Source organism: Vanacampus margaritifer, chromosome 17 (genome assembly GCF_051991255.1).
Source record: "Vanacampus margaritifer isolate UIUO_Vmar chromosome 17, RoL_Vmar_1.0, whole genome shotgun sequence".
In the NCBI taxonomy this organism is placed as follows: Eukaryota; Metazoa; Chordata; class Actinopteri; order Syngnathiformes; family Syngnathidae; genus Vanacampus; species Vanacampus margaritifer.
The window spans coordinates 7,584,609-7,604,623 of record NC_135448.1 but is presented as its reverse complement, the minus strand read 5'-3'; the positions used below and the strand labels follow the sequence as shown (position 1 = coordinate 7,604,623).

Below are 20,015 nucleotides of genomic sequence, written 5' to 3'. Positions count from 1 at the left end.
ACTTAAATTGTGGGCCCTTAATCTATAAATCTATGAAAGTTTGACTTTGTGAATGTAGTTACTGAAATGATTCAACTTTTCCAAGATATTTGAATTTTTTGACGAGCACCTGTACACAGAGGAGGCATACTTGAGATGATTTGAAATTATAACTCAAATGATATCATTGCATAGATTCTAACCTCGAGTGAGGTTTTCATTGCACGCATCATTTTGATACTGCATTGCTCATATCTCCAGTTTATGATCACACTAGATGTGGAGGAGGAAGAGGAGGAATACATTGTGCTAGCACCGCCACCATTTTTGCAACATGATCCCCTATCTTGGGAAAGACCTCAGCCGTCCCAAGGGGGTGAGAGCGGGAGAAGATGTGGTGATGAAGCTTATGGAGCCATTTCTGGACAAAGGGAGAACTGCGACAACGGATCATTTCTTCACATCTCTGGCACTCGCCAAAAGACTCCTCCGACGGAAGACTACCCTCCTTGGCACCATAAATAAGATTCGCCGGGAGCTGCCCCCATCAGCCAAGCAGACTTTGGCCCGTCGGCAATACAGCACTCGGGTGTTTTAGGCATCTGATGCAACACTGACAGTGTATGTCCCAACGCGTGTACGAAGACCGTGTACATCCTGAGCAGCGTGCATGGCTTTGTGAAGACCGGCGACGTTGGCAAGAAAAATGAATGAATCATTTCATGAATCACATTTGTGTTACAATAGTACTAAGGTATTGAATATATGGCCTATAAGGTAAGGTGTGATCAGTATAGTAAATTAGTAATAGCCTTGTTTTATACAGGCTAGTTTTTTGATGACTATTGACAAAGGCCGGAACTGGATTTTGAGTTCTCCTTAACATGAGGGAGGGATTCTACCTCTCTCTTGTGGTTGGCCTGTGAACTGCATCAGCAGTCGATTTGACAAAACAAGAGTGCACTTACTTACAACTTTGCCGTGGATACCACACCACTGAAAACAATTACATTGGCCATTTGGAGGAACAATTATTTTTGTTTTTATTTCAGGTCCCAAAGTGATGTGCGCAGGTGAACTGTCTTCAGATAGGCAGGGATTGGAAATATTTTTATATAAGTTCTTTCCATTTAACACATTCTGGACACCAGTTGCTTATTTTGTTTTGTGTTGATTTATTGGGTCAAGTCAATTAATTATTACTATAAAAAAGATAGTTTGCTTATGATAACAAATAGTAGCAGAGAGTCAACAGACTACAAATATTGGCCAGCTCAATATTGAATTTTGGAGTGGATCTGCAAAAACGTTTGTATTACACTAAATACCACAGATACAAACTTTTCAACATGTATTTCTTAATTGCCTATCATGACATCTTTAGCTAATGTATTCCAAAGATTAGTTAAGGATATTCCCAATCGAGAGTTAATTATTAGTTAATTGTCACTAATTGTTAATAATTGATCAGTAGTTGCAAATTACTACACTTCAATATGAGGTAATAGTAGAGGCAGTTACCCCCATAATGACAGGATGGACAGCAATTTCAGGGGCAATTGCAAAATGTTCAATAATTATGAAATTAGAGAATGACACATTTTATCATTTTTTATTTTTTTTATACATCTCAGGGGGCGGCCATTTTGCCTTGTTCTGCCACTTCCTGTTGCCTGGAAATTACATCACAGCGGCTAAAGGCTCAAGCAACGACCAATTATGGCTCACCTGTTTTCTGGGTTTGGTCATGTGACAATCATAAGCGAGCCCTTAGATGTAATTGATTGATAAAAATGGGTGGATTTTTCTTCCTAATTTATGTTCCACAAAGGCAATATTAATCAGAATAGTGGGGGCACATAGCAAACGTTATTGTAAAGACAAATTTGATTTGACTTTCAACATTTATTACACACTTATTACACAGCTGTTACACAGTTATTACACATTTATTAGGCATATAAGGTCATTAGACCTCTGAGTTTCATTGATCTGCTATGACCGAGCCTCATAAGTTTTCCCATAGTGCTGCCATGACGTTAGTACGCTTTGAGGTGCTCAAAAAGAATAAAAACAAACAAACTAAAATAGCCTTCAATGGGCTATTTTAGTCGATTCAGTGGACTCTTAAAAGTCATTCTGTTTTTCCAGGCAGCTGTACGTATGAATAGACAGTGCAGTGGGTTGCCAGGGGATGCAGAGAGGCAGCAAAATGGCATGACAAGTTAGTCACACATGACTGTTCACACTGTTTATGATTACTGCTTTAGTCTTTAATAGCTTTAGTCTGATACTGCTTTAGTCTCACACACGCAAGTGTATATTCTCACCATCAAAAAAATAAAATAAAAATGTGTATATCACACCACAGTCTCTGGTTGCCCTGACAACCTCCCCTCTCTCCATGCTAATTATCATTGATATAAAAACACCGCCACCTCTTTAAAAAGTGGTAAACAACCACAGGTCAGGCTTTAGCACAATACGCTGACGTCATCTTCACGCTCCAATGATGCTAGCTGGCTTTGCCAAGATGGGTGGTGGTGATGTTTGAGGGACGGGCGGCAGGGAAGAGGAGGGCGGAGGAAGGCGAAAGAGTGCCCCATAAGTGCCAAGGAACTCATAACAGAAACCAGACGAGGCTCCGCGGCCAAATACGACCAGCTGTCTCCAAAACTAACATGATGGAAGTGGTTCTAACCAGACTGCGGGACTTCTCCTGCAAGGCCACCACCTTTGACGCCTGCACGCCTGCAGGAGCGTGCAGGGATCCCCGAAACAGGGCCAGGGAAGGATTTGCAGCTGGAGAGGAAAACAAGCTGGACATTGAGAGTGCACTGGCTTGGCTACGAAGGGAACTGGTAAGACTGGAACTGATAATTGTTCAAATCAACATTAATTGCTAACTTCCAGTAAGCTTGAATGGAAATGCATCACACTGAATGTTATTTACTCTGTCAAGCCCCTTTGTGTCACCGAGTTCACAGTCAAACTCAAGTAAATCCTCCAGAGTGAACTTCAAGGCATTTATTGCCTCAACAAAATGACCACTGGGATGTTTTTTGTGTTGGAGGCCTCGCTTTGGTTTGCCCGTTTGTTCCTAAGATACATCCGAGCCACCTTCGTTAAAATGTCAGCCCCCCCGTAATCGTTAGACATTCCTCAAGTCTAATAGGCTGTGTGTCCTGGTCCTAAATCTACAAGTGTGTCTGTTTGCGCGTCAGAGTGTCAGGTTCATTCACAGACTCTTTTGTCAGTATGAGATGGATTGTCATGGTAACTGAGATGATGTCACAATAACATAGTCACCCATTCAAACACAACAACCTACCTACAATATATGCATGCTAACCCACACTCTAAAAACTGTTAGGTCAAAAATAACCCAACTATGGATCAAAAATGGATTGATCCTCTACTTGAGTCAAAAAATTGGGTAATTTTGTATAAAACAACCCAGAAACATGGGTCAAATTGACCCATAAAGTGGATCGGTTTATTTTTTACCCATAATTGGGTTGCTTTTGCCCCAACTGTTTTTAGAGTGCATAAATAACCCAACTATGGGTTAAAAATGGATTTAACCTCTACTTGGGTCAAAAAATTGGGTCAATTTGTATAAAACAACCCAGAAAGTTGGGTCAAATTGACCCATAAAGTGTATCGGTCCATTTTATATATTAGTTTTTATATCATTTTAGATATACTCTAAAACATTTTTAGTATACTCTAAAACATTTGGGCCAAAAATAACCCAACTATGGGTCAAAAATGGACTGATCCTCTACTAGGGTCAATTTGACCCAACTTTGAGTCAAGAAATGTGTCTTTTAGTGTAAAACAACTCATAAATATTGGTCAGATCCTTTACTTGTGTAAAAAAAAGTTGGGTCATTTTGTATAAAACAACCCAGAAAATTGGGTCAAATTGACATCCTCTACTTGGGTCAATTTGACCCAACTTTGGGTCAAGAAATTGGTCTTTTAGTGTAAAAGAACTCATAAATATTGGTAAGATCCTTTACTTGAGTCAAAAAATTGGGTCATTTTGTATAAAACAACCCAGCAAGTTGGGTCAAATTGACCCAAGTAGAGGCATTTTTGAAAAATAAAAAAATAATAAAAACTTACAAACCCGCTCTAAAAACTATTTAAAACTAGCTGAACAAAAAAAAAAAGTCAAAATGAAAAAATAAAAACTAACTATGATGAAAAATCCAACACTATTATTCAGTCCTCTCCAAAAATATTGAAACGGCGAGGACAATTCCTTTTTGTGTGTGTGTGTGTATACAGTACTGAAGACATTTGGGTTTCAGATTTTTTTTTAAAATGGATATGAGATAAAGATTTCAGAATCCCAGTTTTGATTTCCTGGTACTCACATCTAGAGGTCAAAGGAATACTTGACTCATTGAGCCATTTTCAGCAATGAAAAATTAAGGGAAAATGCAGTTTCATTTTCCGGCCACAGGTGGCAGTAGTGATTCGAAATTCATTTTATTGCGTTCAGTAGCTTTAAATGTGCTGAGGTGTTTAACCACTGATCTCAATATATGACTGGATAGCCGATAGGCTAAGATTTTTTTAAGCCACGAGGCCGCCATATTGCTCCTCCCAAGAAACGTTTCTCATCATACAATCCTATACATTTACAGTATCGAAATTGGAGAACATTTGAGACACTTAGTAGAAACAGCATGATTTATAATGTTTTGTTAAACATTATAAAACTTGCCTTAATACATGAGTAGATGATATGCTTCATGATGTTTACAGGAGGAAACTTGCATATTTTTATTAAAGAATTATAACTGTAATTCAACAAAAGATGCCTCTGCTAAATCTAATATTGGGGTCTAAGGAACTTTGTGATAAAAGAAAAAGGAGGTCTTCAAAGCAGTACATACCTTCTTGTATTTTTAATATATATTTTTACTTGTTAAAAAATATCCTCCACCCCTGCCCTTTGGCCCTATATTAACTGCCTACGAGCTTTATACGTCTAATCTGCACGTATACCGTTATAGTTTATACCAGTGGTGTCCAAACTCGGTCCTCGGGGGCCGGTAGTCCCGCAGGTTTTGGATATTTCTCTCCTCCAACACAGCTGAAGCTCATCAGCAAGCTCTGCATAAGCATGATAACGACCTTGTTGATTGGAACAGGTGCGTTGGAGCAGGGAAACCTCAAAAACCTGCAGGACTACCGGCCCTCGAGGACCGAGTTTGGACACCACTGGTTTATACAGTAGTCTGCTCGTGAGATGGGAGGAGCAAGATGGCCGCCCTGTGACTTCAACGGCTTGCACGGGCATGTAAGGGCTATCAGCTATCCAGTCATATATTCAAATCAAATCTCAATGTAAATACCATGAAATAAAAGCTAGAATTGTCAACATCTCAAAATATCTTTTTATCTGAAATCCAAATATCTTCAGTATATTCAGTAAATTTAAATGAAAAAGACTATATTGGAAAGAGAGTAAAATATTCACACACACACACAAGCCTTTTACTGTTTCTTTTTTTTTTTTTTTTTGTATTTTACTCTCTTCCAAGTGTAAAAATTTACTCTGTTTGGAGTGGGACCGAATAGTTTTAGAGTAAAATTTACTCTACCAAATATACTGTAGGCAATATCTACAGATTTACCAGCTCAGTTTATTGTGAGCCAATGACATGCTCAAATGTTCAAGTAGACCCACAAAAGAGCGAAAAGTTCTACAAGACTCACACACACGTTCCGCATAACCGTGGAGCAGTCGAGGCAAACACACTCCAGGGGGTCCAGCTCAACAATCCAATGAAAGGACAGTTTGCATTTATCCTCCTCAGATTGCTAACAAAAGGTAGCATTTTCAATCAGAGCTCAGTCTTCAAGCCGCTGCTGTAATTAGCAGAGAAAGGAAAAGCAGATCAGCGCGGTGGGTGTTTTTTGTTTTGTTTCGGACATTCCTTGGACTCTGAAGTCGGCGGGATTCTGAATATCTCAATTGACAAAGGCAGCAATCAGACAGCATCTCATAAAAAGGTTCAGAAAGAGAACTACAAAAAGAATTTACATTTGAAAGACGGCAGTGCCCAAATAAAGCGTCATTTCGAACGCACATTCTCAGCTCGAGGAATCTGAATGAGAAAGACCAGAAGAAACTCAAAGAGAAACTCAATTTCTCTGCTCAAACTTTACATTTTGGGGCTCCCTAGATCGATTTTTGTGTTTATGAAACTAAGAAGTGATACGTGCTGTGTACAGATGGAGATGCGATCCCAAGATCAAGCGCTGATCCGACAGCTGATGGAGCTTCACTCCGGCATCCAGGAGCTCAAGCAGGAGCTGTCTGAAGAGGAGCAGGAGGAGGAAGAGGAATTAAACGAAGAAGGCAGCTCCTGGGACTCAGACAGCGAGCAGGGAAGCGTCTACTCCAGCTCGGGGGAGGAGGCCTCCCCCTTTCCCCTCCCCAAGAAACCTTGGTGTCGTTACTCCAGTACTTATGCCAGGAAATCTTACAGCAGGAGAAGCTCTGTACCTTGAAAAAGCCTGACGGGACTCGTCCAGTTTCTGTTTCAACATCTATACTCAAATTGAGAAGTTTGTCAAATCTATTAGCATACCGGTAAATTAGCATGACTGGGAGCAGCAGATGAAACTGTGCCTCATTATGAATCGTAATCTTTATTCGCGTTGACCTAAAGGCAAGCATTGTCGCCTTTGTGTAACTTTTTGTAAGACAAATATACTTTTACAAGAGTATAAGCTACAGCATAATAGCATCCACTCTTCTCTGGGTAGACCAACATGGAGTTGAGTTTACATCCATTTTGTTATTGGCAGGGCTGAAGTTGAGAGTCCATTACTGGCTGAATGTCAAAAGGTTACATCGCTACGGGCTGTTAGCGCTGAAAGCTCCCTGACCTTACTCAGCAACATTAACAGCATACAAAATGGAGTCGACACAAAACAAAGACATTCGTCTGTAGGCCACAATAAAACTAGTGTGACAGCAATATTGTGTCTGGTCTTTGTTTATATTGAAATAATAAAACTAGCTTGAAACAAATTAGCTTGATGGCAAAAACATTAGCAAAACTGACTCGCTTAAGTACTGTTTGTTAGCCCTTTCACTTTGAACTATGTTGAAGTAAGGTTAGGAACTTCATAGTCCTGTCACTTACTTACTTACGTGCTTTGCCACCATCGTGTGGCATCTATAGGCAAATAGGAACTTTTTTAGCGGGTTTTCAATTACTGCACTACTGATTAATTGCTAGCAGCTTGTATTTCTGAATCAATTCAATTTATCAAAGAATAATAACTATCATCAAGCTTCTAGATTTATTTCCAACAAATGACAGAAACAATGAAGATATACAGTAATTTGTCATACTACAAACATGTCTTGTCTCATGACCTTAAACAGGAAGTCAACTCCAAAATTTCTTGACAATAATACGTTTCATGAAGCCTAATTAGTCTAAACACAGTATTCTGATTAATATTGCATTTGTGGAATATGGCTTCAGCAGCAAAATCCACCTGCTTTAATCCATATCACGGGGCGGCCATTTTGACACTTGCTGTCGACTGAAAATAACATCACAGTTGCTTTAACGGCTCAGGTAACGACTAATCACGGCTCGGTTTGCGGACTTCAAGTGACCTAACTCAGAAAACAGATGAGCCGTGATTATTCGTTAGCCTCAGCAGCTGTGATGTCATTTTCAGTCGTGGCAAAATGGCCGCCCCCGAGATGACTATTGGGGGCACATAGAACATATTATTGTAAAGCAAATTTGTGGTTTGACTTTTGGGGAAATAAAATGAAAACACATTTTGGCATAAGTGCAAAACATCATGCAAAATTCATACAAATGAAGCCTTTCCTCTTTTTTTTTTTTACCCTGCTTACTTTATAATCAATCGGCTTCAATTCATTTCACCTTTTATTTTAACAGAATTACATATTTAAATCCTACAAAGCTTCAGAATTGCGCACTTTCTTGGAGAGCCTTCTCCGCTTGCTGGTCCAGGATTTACTACTGATCGTCTCCTGCGTCCTCCAAGCCTCCGTAACTCTCCCGCCTCAGTCTTTGGATCTCTGTGTTGAGTCCCAGCAGAGTTTGAGCCAGCTGGAGGTCCTGCGAACGCATCTCCAACTGCGTGATATAGCAAAGCAACTCAATGAGGTCATCATGTACGATAGATAGATAGATAGATAGATAGATAGATAGATAGATAGATAGATAGATAGATAGATAGATAGATAGATAGATAGATAGATAGATAGATAGATAGATAGGGGTGTGCCAAAAAAATAAATTTTCATAAGAATCGTGATTCTCATTTGGTACGATTCAGAATCGATTTTAAATGTCCCCAAATCAATTTTATTTAAACTATTTTATACTGTCTTCCCTTTGTTTGTGTGATTCTTAATTGGGAGTGCGGTTTATGTTGTACCCGATTTGGCCACTTAGGGGCAATGTGGTTCCACTCAGTCTGATACACTGTTAAATCGTAGCCACATTAGAGAGTAGAAGGAAAAAGTCACGATCAAGTTGTTCCAATAAAAGTTGTTTTTTTGCAGCTTGGAGCCGTTCTTTTGAATGATAAAAGTGCCGGGAGTAGCGCGCTAATTAGCATTAGCAAGTCAGACTGGAGCAGATCATTACGATTCCTTGAACATCTATAAATTGAAGCAAAAATCAGTCAATCAAATCATTTTGAATCAAAAATTGCTCTTAATCGAAAATCGATTCTGAATGGAATTGCACACCCAAAAATTTGAATCGAATCGTGAGACATTTAAAGATTCCCACCCCTAATAAATAGACAGACAGACAGACAGATAGATAGATATTTAAAAGTACAGTATGTTCAAAGTAATTAAATAAATTCAGTAGCCAATACTCAATGAAATAGTTTGTAAGTCAATTTACTGTCGTGAATCAATACACTTTTTTCCCCACTGATACCAATACTCAACTTTTGAGTAGTCACTGACACCGATAGAGAGTACTGATACCACTAGTACTTTTATGAAAAATAATAATAATATAAAACAATGATAGATCATTTTAAAGAAATATATCCCAAAACAGCATTTTTCATTAAATTTGCATGTAATTAATAGAACTTACAATCAAATTAATTAAAATTAATTAATTCTTAATGTGCATCCTGATCGCAAAACGGCCACGATACAGCGATACCTTGAAATAAGGCATCAATTTTAAAGGGGCTTATAAAGAATTTTTTGAGGTGGTATACAAAGTAAAAAGTTAAAGAACCAATCTGTGCTCTTTTTTTTTTTATTCTGTCAACATACCAGTTCAGACCTCAGCCAAGTGATAGCTCCGTCGATCTGAGCCCTCCTCAGCTCCTCATTGGCTTGCTGACTCCTGCCGACGCCGAGCCGCCTGGCGCGGGCGCCGTCCCCCTCCCGAGATCCTCCGCTGGTCCTGAAGGCGTCGATCAGTTTGTTCTTGATGTTCTCCAGGACCATCGTGGACAAGGTGTCCTCGCTGTGGCTGTCGCGGTCCATGCTGGGAGATCAAGACATGGACGCAGAGCCTCATGTGTCGCCTGGTTGCAGTTTTCAGGCCGCGCGGCAAACTTTTGTCGGGATCTCCGCTGGATGTGCCGTGGATGTCTTCAATGCTGGCTCCGCCTCGTGTGGAGCTGCCTTGTTTTGTCATTGTTACTATGGAGAACCCCCCTCCTTCTTTGAGTAGCCCTAATAAGAATGCTAGAAGATCTTGGACAAAGACTATTGTTGCTTCCAATAAGAACTGAAAAGACCCCCCTCCCTTGTTCCCATCCTATAAGCCACCACACCCTCCCCCATTTTTTTTTTTTGTGGTTCTAATTCAATGCCGCCCCCATACAACTCAAGTGTGAGAAATGTGCTGCGAAAGAGCTCTCTTTTGCTCGGCCCGATGTACAGCGCACAGCAAATCCATCAAAGCCCCCCATGGACGTCGCGGTGCCTAAATAAGACCTGCTTGTCAAGCTTAGGAGGCAGACAGGTCGAGACACTGCTTCAGTGTTAGCCCCTTCCCCAACACAAAGGCCATCCAACAGTGAAATACAAGCAGGCCTTTTGTGTCCAAGTTAAGTCCATTCCCCGTAGGCTATGTGGGATGGTTTTTGGCAGCCGGGAGCAGTTTTTCCTCTGACTTTTTGTATAGAGATGAGACGGGGGTCTAACTTACGGGCCTGATTCTGAGCTGATCAAGTCAGCGCAACAAGTGGCTCGGCCTTTTCCTGGCAGTCATTCCTCACTTCATCATGTGGAACACCGTGAGTGTGTGCAGCCGTGCGAGAGGAAGACGGAGTAGTAAACTACCAAAGTAGGCCTATTTACTAAAACACTTTGACATGCACATATTCGTCCGAGTCCAAGTACTGGAATATTAAAAAATCTGAAAATGTGTATCCAAAGTTATGAGTAGGTGTATATGACAAGTTCAAATTCAGTTTGCCCGTAAAGAGACATTTTGGGCAATTTTCTGGACATTTTATGTTCATTTTTAGGATTTATTCTTTTGTTTTTGAACATTTAAAAAAATGCTTTTTACCTTTTTAAAAATAAATTTTCTGACTTTTTTGTGACAATTTTGTGTACATAATATGGTAGATTTCTTCCTTTGTTTTTGAACATGTAAATTACTTTTTGAAAGTTTTTTTTCCTCCTATTTTTATCCAATTCTCTGAAATTTTGGGGAATTTCATGGACATTTTATAGTAATTATGTTTAAAACGTTTTCTGCCTTTTAAAAAATAATAATTTTCTGACCTTTTTTGTGGCAATTTTGTGCACGTTATGGTAGTTTGAGGAATTTCTTTTTTGTTTTTGAACATGTAGTTACTTTTTGAATGCTTTCTTTTCAGCCTTAAAAAAAAAATCAAATTCTCAGAATTTTTGGGGGAAGTTTCATGAGCATTTTAAAGTCATTTTTAAAAACATTTTCAAAAATAAATTTTCTGACTTTTTTGTGACAATTTTGTGTACAACATATAGTAGATTTCTTCCTTTGTTTTTGAACATGTAAATTACTTTTTGAATGGGTTTTTTCCTCCTATTTTTATCCAATTCTCTGAAATTTTGGGGAATTTCATGGACATTTTATGGTAATTATGTTTAAAACATTTTCTGCCTTTTAAAAAATAATAATTTTCTGACCTTTTTTGTGGCAATTTTGTGCACATGTTATGGTAGTTTGAGGAATTTCTTTTTTTGTTTTTGAACATCTAGTTACTTTTTGAATGCTTTCTTTTCAGTGTTAAAAAAAAATCAAATTCTCAGAATTTTTGGGGGAAATTTCATGGGCATTTTAAAGTCATTTTTGTCACGGCTTGAGAAGGGCGGACCCAGATGCAGTGAGGAAGGCGAGCCACGGCAGGGATGCGGATAACTTTGATTTAATGTGGCGATAAACGCAAACACAAAATCACGCACACAGGCGGACAAAAATAAACACAAACTCACGCACACAGGCGGATAGCAAACAAACTCAAAATCACGCACACAGGCGGACGAAAACAAACACAAACTCACGCGCACAGGCGGATAGCAAACAAACTCAAAATCACGCACAGTGGCGGCAAAAAAGTAAGTCATGGGCAGCAGGAGAAAACTTGTAAGACGAGTACAGTCGGGTCAAGAGAGCGGCGTCTCGGGGTAATCACCCGACACTCCTTGCTGTGTCCATCAGGCCTTTATTGAGGTCTGATTGCATGATGGGCAGCAGGTGTGTATGGTGGGCGGAGCCCACCAGCTGACCCAAATCATGACAGTACCCCCCCCTTAACGACGCCCCTAGGCGGACCACCCGGCGCCGATGGGTGTGCTAAATGGAAATCCCGAACGAGGGATTGGTCCAATATCCAGGAGCGGGGAACCCACTGGCGGTCCTCGGGTCCGTACCCCTCCCAATCGACCAGATACTGAAACCCTCTGCCCCGCTTTCGAGAGTCCAGAATGTCCCTTACTGTGTACACCGGCTGCCCCCCCACGACCCGGGGAGGCGGCGGGGGCGCGGTCGGCGGGCACAATGGGCTGGCAGAGACAGGCTTAAGCAGGGACGTGTGGAACACTGGGTGTACCTTGAGAGTAGGGGGCAGGTTGAGCCGGACCGCTACCGGGTTGACCATAGCGTTGACCTCAAACGGGCCGATGAACCGCGGCCCCAGCTTCCTTGAACTCCCCGCCAACTGTAGGTCCCTAGTTGAGAGCCACACCTTCTGACCCGGTCGGTAGAGCGGTGCCGGAACCCGGTGCCTGTCCGCGAGCCGCTTGTTGCGGTCCGAGGTGCGGCACAGGGCCTTCCTAGTGTCTTGCCAAACCCTGCGAGCCCGGCGGAGGTGGGTCTGGACTGAGGGAATGGCAACACCGCCCTCCTGGGAAGGAAACAAGGGGGGTTGATAGCCACAGGCCGCGTTGAACGGGGACAGGCCTGTGGCCGAGCACTCGAGAGTGTTGTGGGCGTATTCGACCCAAGGGAGGTGGGACGCCCACGAGGAAGGGTGCTGATGGCACACACATCGAAGCGCTGCCTCCAAATCCTGGTTGGCACGCTCCGTCTGCCCATTGGATTGGGGGTGGTAGCCCGACGACAGGCTAGCCGTAGCCCCCAAGGACTTGCAAAAGGCCTTCCAAACCCGGGACACGAACTGGGGCCCCCTGTCGGAGACGAGGTCCACTGGAATCCCGTGGATCCTGAAAACGTCTTTTATCAGGATATCCGCCGTTTGTAGCGAGGTGGGCAATTTGGGCAGGGCGATAAAGTGGGCCATCTTTGAAAACCGGTCCACCACCGTCAGGATTACCGACCGCCCGTTGGAAGTAGGTAGTCCGGTAATGAAATCCAGGGCCACATGCGACCAGGGACGGTGGGGAATGGGCAGGGGTCGGAGCTGGCCGGATGGCTTCAGGCGGGAGGACTTATTACGGGCACACACCGTGCAGGACGTGACATAGTCCTGGACGTCCTTGCGCAGCCCAGGCCACCAAAATCTCTGTGCTACCAAGGACAGCGTGCGACCCACCCCAGGGTGACATGCTACCTTCGACGCATGCCCCCACTGCAGCACTTCCTGCCGAAGGTGTGTGGGCACGAACAACTTGTCTTCAGGGCACGCGACCGGGGTCTGCGTGTCGTCCGCTGCATCCGCCACCTTCCGCTCCACTTCCCACCGGAGGGCTCCCAATACTCTGTCCTCCGGGACAATGGTTTCGGGTGGAGACCCCTCGGCGGCTGGACTGTGTATTCGGGACAAGGCGTCCGGCTTGGTGTTCCGGGCTCCTGGTCGGTAGGTGATGGTGTAATTAAATCTGGTTAGGAACAGGGCCCAGCGTGCCTGGCGGGGATTCAGCCTTCGGGCGGACCGGAGGTACGCCAAGTTTTTGTGGTCAGAAAAGATCTGGAAAGGTTCCGCCGCGCCCTCCAGCCAGTGCCGCCACTCCTGCAACGCAAGGATAACGGCCAGCAGCTCCCGGTTGCCCACGTCGTAGTTGCGCTCAGCCTGGTTGAGCCGGCGCGAGAAGAAGGCGCATGGGTGTAGCCTCTGGTCCTCCGGTGACCGTTGGGATAACACTGCCCCCACTCCTGTCTCTGAAGCGTCGACCTCGACGATAAAGGGAAGAGTCTCATCGGGGTGTGTCAACACCGGGGAACGCGAAAATAATACTTTTAAATTGACGAATGCGGCCTCTGCCTGTTGGGTCCAAACAAACGGAATTTTGGTGGATGTCAGTCTTGTTAGTGGTTCCGCTTTTAAGCTGTAGTTGCGAATGAATCGACGGTAGAAGTTTGCGAATCCAAGGAACCTCTGTAGGTGTTTCCTGGATGTGGGAGTGGGCCACTCGACCACGGCCTGGATCTTCGCTGGGTCGGCTCTCAATCGACCCTTCTCCACAATGTAGCCGAGGAATTGGACTGAACTGGCATGAAACGCACATTTTTCGGCTTTTACATACAGCCGGTTTTCCAGCAGTCGTTCCAGGACCAGCCGAACATGTTGTCGATGTTCGGTTTGATTTCTTGAAAAAATCAAAATGTCGTCCAGGTAAACAAAACAAAAATGATTTAGCATGTCGCGCAGGACGTCATTAATGAATCCCTGGAACACGGCGGGAGCGTTTGAGAGGCCAAACGGCATCACCAAGTACTCAAAATGCCCAATAGGTGTTTTAAATGCTGTCTTCCACTCATCGCCCTCCCTTATCCTCACTAGATGGTAGGCACTGCGAAGGTCCAGTTTGGTGAATACCGTGGCTGAATGTAAGGGAGCAAACGCTGAGTCCATTAGCGGCAACGGATATTTGTTTTTGATAGTTATGTTGTTCAGACCACGGAAATCGATGCACGGGCGTAGGGTCTTGTCTTTCTTTTCCACGAAGAAGAACCCCGCCCCTAGCGGTGACTTGGAAGGCCGAATCAGTCCGGCCGCCAGGGACGTGGTGAGGTACTCCGTGAGGGCTTGACGTTCCGGCTTGGCGATCTGATATAGGCGTGTACCAGGCAGCGGTGCCCCAGGAACCAGTTCTATTGCGCAGTCGTAAGGTCGATGTGGAGGGAGAGACATGGCCCGGTCCTTGCTAAACACCTCCCGCAAGTCGTGGTATTCTGCCGGTACCTCATCCAGGTTAATCTCCTCTAACGTGGCTTTGGCTGGGCCACGGTGATCATCCACTGCTGACTGCAGGCAATGCGAGTGACAGAAAACACTCCATCTCTCCACCCTGGGAATGCCCCAGTTAATGTCCGGGTTATGCCTGGCCAGCCAAGTCAGGCCCAGGACCACTGGGGCCGACCGGGACGGCATAATGAGGAACTGAACTGTTTCCACGTGGTTCCCCGATAGACGCATCTGTAGGCTCTCCGTTCGGTGTGAAATCACACCCAGGGTGCGCCCGTCGAGGTCGCGCATCTCCTTGGCTCTCTTGAGTTCAACCACCGGGCATTTCAGGATGTCCACCATCCTCGGGTCAATAATGCATTCATCCGACCCTGAATCCACCAGAGCCGTCATCCTAGCGTTTACCCCCCCCCATGTCATCTCTCCTGAGACTAGTAGTCTCCTTGGGTTACGTTGGAATGGGATGGTTGGGGCTGGAACAGGTGCGACGTGCCTGTGTCTCTCAGGCCGCCTCCCACACTTGGCCGCTAGGTGTCTCCACCGGTCCGTGTGCTCCGTTGCCGAGAGCCGCTCTCCTCCCAGCTGCAAAGGCTCCGCGCCATCTCTGGCAGGCGCGCATCGCCATGAAGCGTTGGGAGGCGGGGCGTCGACGAAGTGCCCCGCGGACGTGGCCGACACCGGCTGAGCAGACGTCTCCGCTGCCTCCGGTCGTCGCTCCTCCTCCTCCCGTTCCCGCCGTCGCTCCCGCAACCGGTTATCCAACCGGATGGCCAAGCCGATGAGCTCCTCCAGCGTGGACGTCTCGTCCCGTGCCGCCAGCTCATCCTTAATCCGCGGGTTTAGTCCCTGCCGGAAAATTCCGCACAGCGCCGCGTCGCAGTAACCACTCTCGGCGGCCAAAACCCGGAAAGAGATGGAGAATTCCGCCACGGAGGAGCCGGCTTGCTGGAGGTCCAGTAAGCGGCTGCCTGCTTCTTTCCCTCTTACTGGGTGGTCGAAGACCTTACGGAATTCAGTCAGGAAGGCAGGAACTGAGGCTCGGAGCTCCGGGTTGGTTTTGCTGGCCGCCATCGCCCATAATGCTGCCTGGCCGGAAAGCAAGCTCATAATAAAAGCAACTCTGGAGCCGGCGTCCGGGAAGGTGTACGGCTGTTGGTCGAGGACCAGGCTACACTGATGAAGGAACTGGTCACACCCACCAATCTCGCCAGCGTAGCGGGGGGGATGCGGAATATTGGGTTCCCGGAAGACAAGATTGCCTGCTGATCGGGAAGTGGGGAAAACAGGAGACGCTCTGGCAGGTCGTGAGTCTTCCGCGGCCGTGGATTCCGGTCTCCGCTCCATCTTTAAGGTGAGCGATGCAATCTGTGCAGTTAGTGCCGACATCACCTCCTTTAGATCCTGGAAGTATTGCTCGTGCCGGTCGAGCAAGTGTCCATGGCTGGCCAGGACCTGGCGTGGGCTGCTGGGATCTGCGGGGTCCATAGTTGGTCGGGTGATTCTGTCACGGCTTGAGAAGGGCGGACCCAGATGCAGTGAGGAAGGCGAGCCACGGCAGGGATGCGGATAACTTTGATTTAATGTGGCGATAAACGCAAACACAAAATCACGCACACAGGCGGACAAAAATAAACACAAACTCACGCACACAGGCGGATAGCAAACAAACTCAAAATCACGCACACAGGCGGACGAAAACAAACACAAACTCACGCGCACAGGCGGATAGCAAACAAACTCAAAATCACGCACAGTGGTGGCAAAAAAGTAAGTCATGGGCAGCAGGAGAAAACTTGTAAGACGAGTACAGTCGGGTCAAGAGAGCGGCGTCTCGGGGTAATCACCCGACACTCCTTGCTGTGTCCATCAGGCCTTTATTGAGGTCTGATTGCATGATGGGCAGCAGGTGTGTATGGTGGGCGGAGCCCACCAGCTGACCCAAATCATGACAATTTTAAAAAACATTTTCAAAAATAAATTTTCGGACCTTTTTTGTGGCAATTTTGTGTACATGTCATGGTAGATTTCTTCTTTTATTTTTCTTTCTTTCTTTTTTGCCTATTTTTATCCAATTCTCTGACATTTTGGGGAATTTCATAGACATGTTTTGGTAATTTTTTAAACGGTTTGTCTTTTTTTTTAAAAAAATCCTGACTTTTTTGTGGTAATTGTGTGTGTATTTGTGATTTCTTTTGTTTTTGAACATGTAGTTACTTTTTGAATGCTTTCTTTTTTGCCTTTTTTAAATCCAATTTTCGGGAATTTCATGGATATTTTATGGTAATTTTTTAGAACATTTTCTGCCTTAAAAAAAAATTCTGACCTTTTTTGTGGCAATTGTGTGTACATGTCATTGTAGTTTTGGGGATTTCTTCTTGTTTTTAAACAGAGTTACTTTTTGAATGCTTTATTTTCTGCCTTTTTTAAAATTCCAATTCTCTTGTCTTTTTTTTCATGGTCATCTTATGGTAATTTTCTGCTTTTCATCTTTTTTTTGGACACATTTTATGGTCACTTTTTGGACATTTTTAGTTAATTAAAACAAATCTATCTTTCATCTCTCTTTTTCTGACAACTTAGAAATGTTAACTATTTTTTAAAATCTAAATCATTAATCAATTTAAAGAATATTTCATGTATATGTAAATATATGGGGGGACTAAAGAGCCACATGTGGCTCGAGAGTCGCAGGTTGCAGACCCGTTGGTTAATCTTTTCTATAGGGGGTGCTACTTTTTAAGTTTGGGGGGGTTGTGGTTGAGACCTCTAAAAGACAAACATTTTCACCAAGATAAATGCACTTGTAAAAAGTGGTGTGATTTAAGGCATATACTGTATATTGAGGTCTCGCAAAAGGTGATTAATTACTTTAAAAAAAAAAAGCCTTGCAATTGACTGGCGACCAGGCCTGGGTTTCCTTGCAAATCAGCTGCAATAAATCAGCTGTGACTGGCTCCATGACACCTGTAGAGTAGGACAGGTGTAATAGAAAATGGATGGATGGAATTTGGGAAATAATGTACAAGATGGAAAGGTTGGACATTTTCCATTGTAATTAGAAAAGAGAATTAATGTTAATTTACTTACACTGTAAATAAAGCATTTATATTGCAATTTAGTGTTTTCTTAAGAAATATTTTAAAATTTGAGGTGTAAGATGGAGCCAAATAAATGCAGTTATTTTACTGTTAGGTCATGCAGTTTTAACATATGAGGTGTGTTATTTCACACACCACCTTTAAGCAGGCTTGCATGCAAAATGACTATTATGATTTTTTTTAGAATGACTGATTCATTTGTGTGTAACTAAACATAAAAAAATGTTGAATGAAACAAGATTCAATGGATAAATATGAAGAAGCTTATTATAATTGGAAAGCTTTTCCATATTTCTTGACGCTTTGACTATTATTATTGGTACTTACTGTTTGTGCTGAACTTCCTGCTAACAACTCATCATGTCTGCAGCCCTCTAGCGGTACATCCAGGTAAGGATGCAACTTGTGTGGCATGTCCAGCTAGAAAGTGGCGTAAAGTACTGTTATCAACATCCTTTTTAATCATTTAGACGGAAGTAGTCACACACTATTTTATTTCCACTCACACATATGCCAATGTATATCAATGTACAAAGTCACAAATACTGTGTAGGGTCACTGTTGGTGCACCATAAACATGAACACACCTTTTTCTTTCATTCATTCATTCATTCACCCAGTTTGAGTCTACGAATTTTGAACCAAAGACGTGACGACGTGATTCTCTCCTTGCGTTTTACGTTTCTTGTGTCTGCTCCGAGGCCTCTTCTGATCCGGCTCGGTTTTTTTAAGGGGTGGCGTTGGCCCCTTTTTCTTCTTCTTCTTTAAGCAGCTCAAAGGGTTCGGGTTGTGCTGTTTCCTCTTCCTCTTCTTCCCCCGTCTGTCTCCGTCCTTCTTAACGATGCCCTGCTCCTCTTTCATGCTGCGAAGGCTCTGCTGCTGCGTCGGGGTCACGAGCTTGCCCAGCTGGCCGGCCTGGACCTGGTCGAGCGACGACTGGCTGGGTTTGTCCAGAACTATGGTGTTGAGGATGATATACAGCAGGGGCACGCCTGGGATCTTCTTAAGACCTGTTGTCAGCTTGAAGTCCTGCACAACAAACCACAAATACATGTAAACATTTTAAAACTCAAATGTGATATTACTGTTGTCATATACTGACTTTCAACATGGCGGTCACATGATAAACTATACCACTATTTGCATACAAACAATTAAAAAGTTAATTAGTAGATTACAAAAAGTGTGACCTGTGTGGCAACAAAGTAGTGATGCGGGTTTGTGCCCTCCAGCATAGAAAGCAGACACTCCGAGGCAGGAACTGGGCTCTTCAAATGCTGACATTTTCTCACTTGATACCTCTGCAGAATGATTTTGGCCCCAATAAGATCTTTCCCCAGATTCTCCAGTTCTTTCAGAGCGCAGCTGGGGAGGAAAACACAAATAAAAATGCATGATTAAATGTTACTTATTTTTTGCGACACTCATCATAATGCTACTCAAATGTACTCACTTGGTGGTGCAAAGCTGTACCTCGCCCATAAGATACTTTGGCATTTGCTCCTTGATTTGAATCTTGTTCTTTAATGCCGCTTGACAGAACGTTCCGTCAATGAGAATCTGAAAAGGTTCCCGAAATTTAAAATTGTATTTGTAAAAGGATAACGTTTTCTTGGCTATTTTCTGTCGCTTGATCTTCATGATGGCTGACTGATAGAATTGACGCGAGAAGTTTCTCTAAATCAGAAATAATAAGGTTACAAATGAGAACGTGGCAGTACAACGTGATTCGCGAGGGCGTCTCGATTACTTTAATACGTCGATGTTGTAGCCAAAGTTGTACACAACTGGAGAAATTTACATGATAGCAATGTGTGTTTAGCCTGAGCAGTGTGAGCACACAACATGCATGATGTGTTTACTTTCACGGACTCCGTCGGAAAACAATACACAGAAGAAAGGTTCCGGTCATAGAGAAGTTCGTGTAGGTTCTGCTGCGTATTCATTTCTAAATCTAACATAATAATAATAATAATAATAATAATAATAATAATAATAATAATGTGGTGATGATGATGAAGATGATGATGATAAATCTGTAGTAGCTGTGGTTGTTCTTTATTTATTAATTTATGACGCCAGGGACAGGATATTTTTCCCGACTTAATAATAATAATAATAATTATTATTATTATTATTATTATTATCATTGGTTGTAGTTGTATTCATTTTATATTACTATTATTATTAGGTTTTGGGTGATTATTATTGTTTTACATCGTTTGTATTTAACATTTATGATGTGGAGGACACAATAATTGGTTTCTGACTTTTTTAAACGTTATTATTGTTGTT

At 43.3% G+C, this 20,015-nt stretch overlaps 3 protein-coding genes across 4 annotated transcripts; 1 reads left to right on the top strand and 2 right to left on the bottom strand.

Moving 5' to 3' along the window:
• Positions 1-2,563: 2,563 nt before the first annotated feature.
• LOC144037624 (uncharacterized) lies at positions 2,564-6,986 on the top strand. The gene is made up of 2 exons (XM_077549221.1): positions 2,564-2,840; positions 6,235-6,986. Exons 1-2 carry the CDS (start codon positions 2,661-2,663, stop codon positions 6,511-6,513), a joined length of 459 nt encoding a protein of 152 aa, XP_077405347.1. The 5' UTR covers positions 2,564-2,660; the 3' UTR covers positions 6,514-6,986.
• Positions 6,987-7,684: 698 nt separating this feature from the next.
• Positions 7,685-9,612, bottom strand: aard (alanine and arginine rich domain containing protein). The gene is made up of 2 exons (XM_077549488.1): positions 9,308-9,612; positions 7,685-8,135 (listed from the first exon to the last, which is right to left on the bottom strand). Exons 1-2 carry the CDS (start codon positions 9,521-9,523, stop codon positions 8,016-8,018), a joined length of 336 nt encoding a protein of 111 aa, XP_077405614.1. The 5' UTR covers positions 9,524-9,612; the 3' UTR covers positions 7,685-8,015.
• Positions 9,613-18,197: 8,585 nt separating this feature from the next.
• On the bottom strand, positions 18,198-19,609 carry utp23 (UTP23 small subunit processome component). Of its 2 annotated transcripts, XM_077548583.1 has the most exons (4): positions 19,471-19,598; positions 19,174-19,397; positions 18,911-19,085; positions 18,198-18,749 (listed from the first exon to the last, which is right to left on the bottom strand). In XM_077548583.1, the coding sequence occupies exons 2-4, from the start codon at positions 19,359-19,361 to the stop codon at positions 18,348-18,350; spliced, it is 765 nt and encodes a 254-aa protein (XP_077404709.1). In that variant the 5' UTR covers positions 19,362-19,397; positions 19,471-19,598; the 3' UTR covers positions 18,198-18,347. The 2 variants fall into 2 exon arrangements, with proteins under 2 accessions (XP_077404709.1, XP_077404708.1); XM_077548582.1 differs by having other exon boundaries at positions 19,174-19,609.
• Between the last annotated feature and the right edge of the window lie 406 nt (positions 19,610-20,015).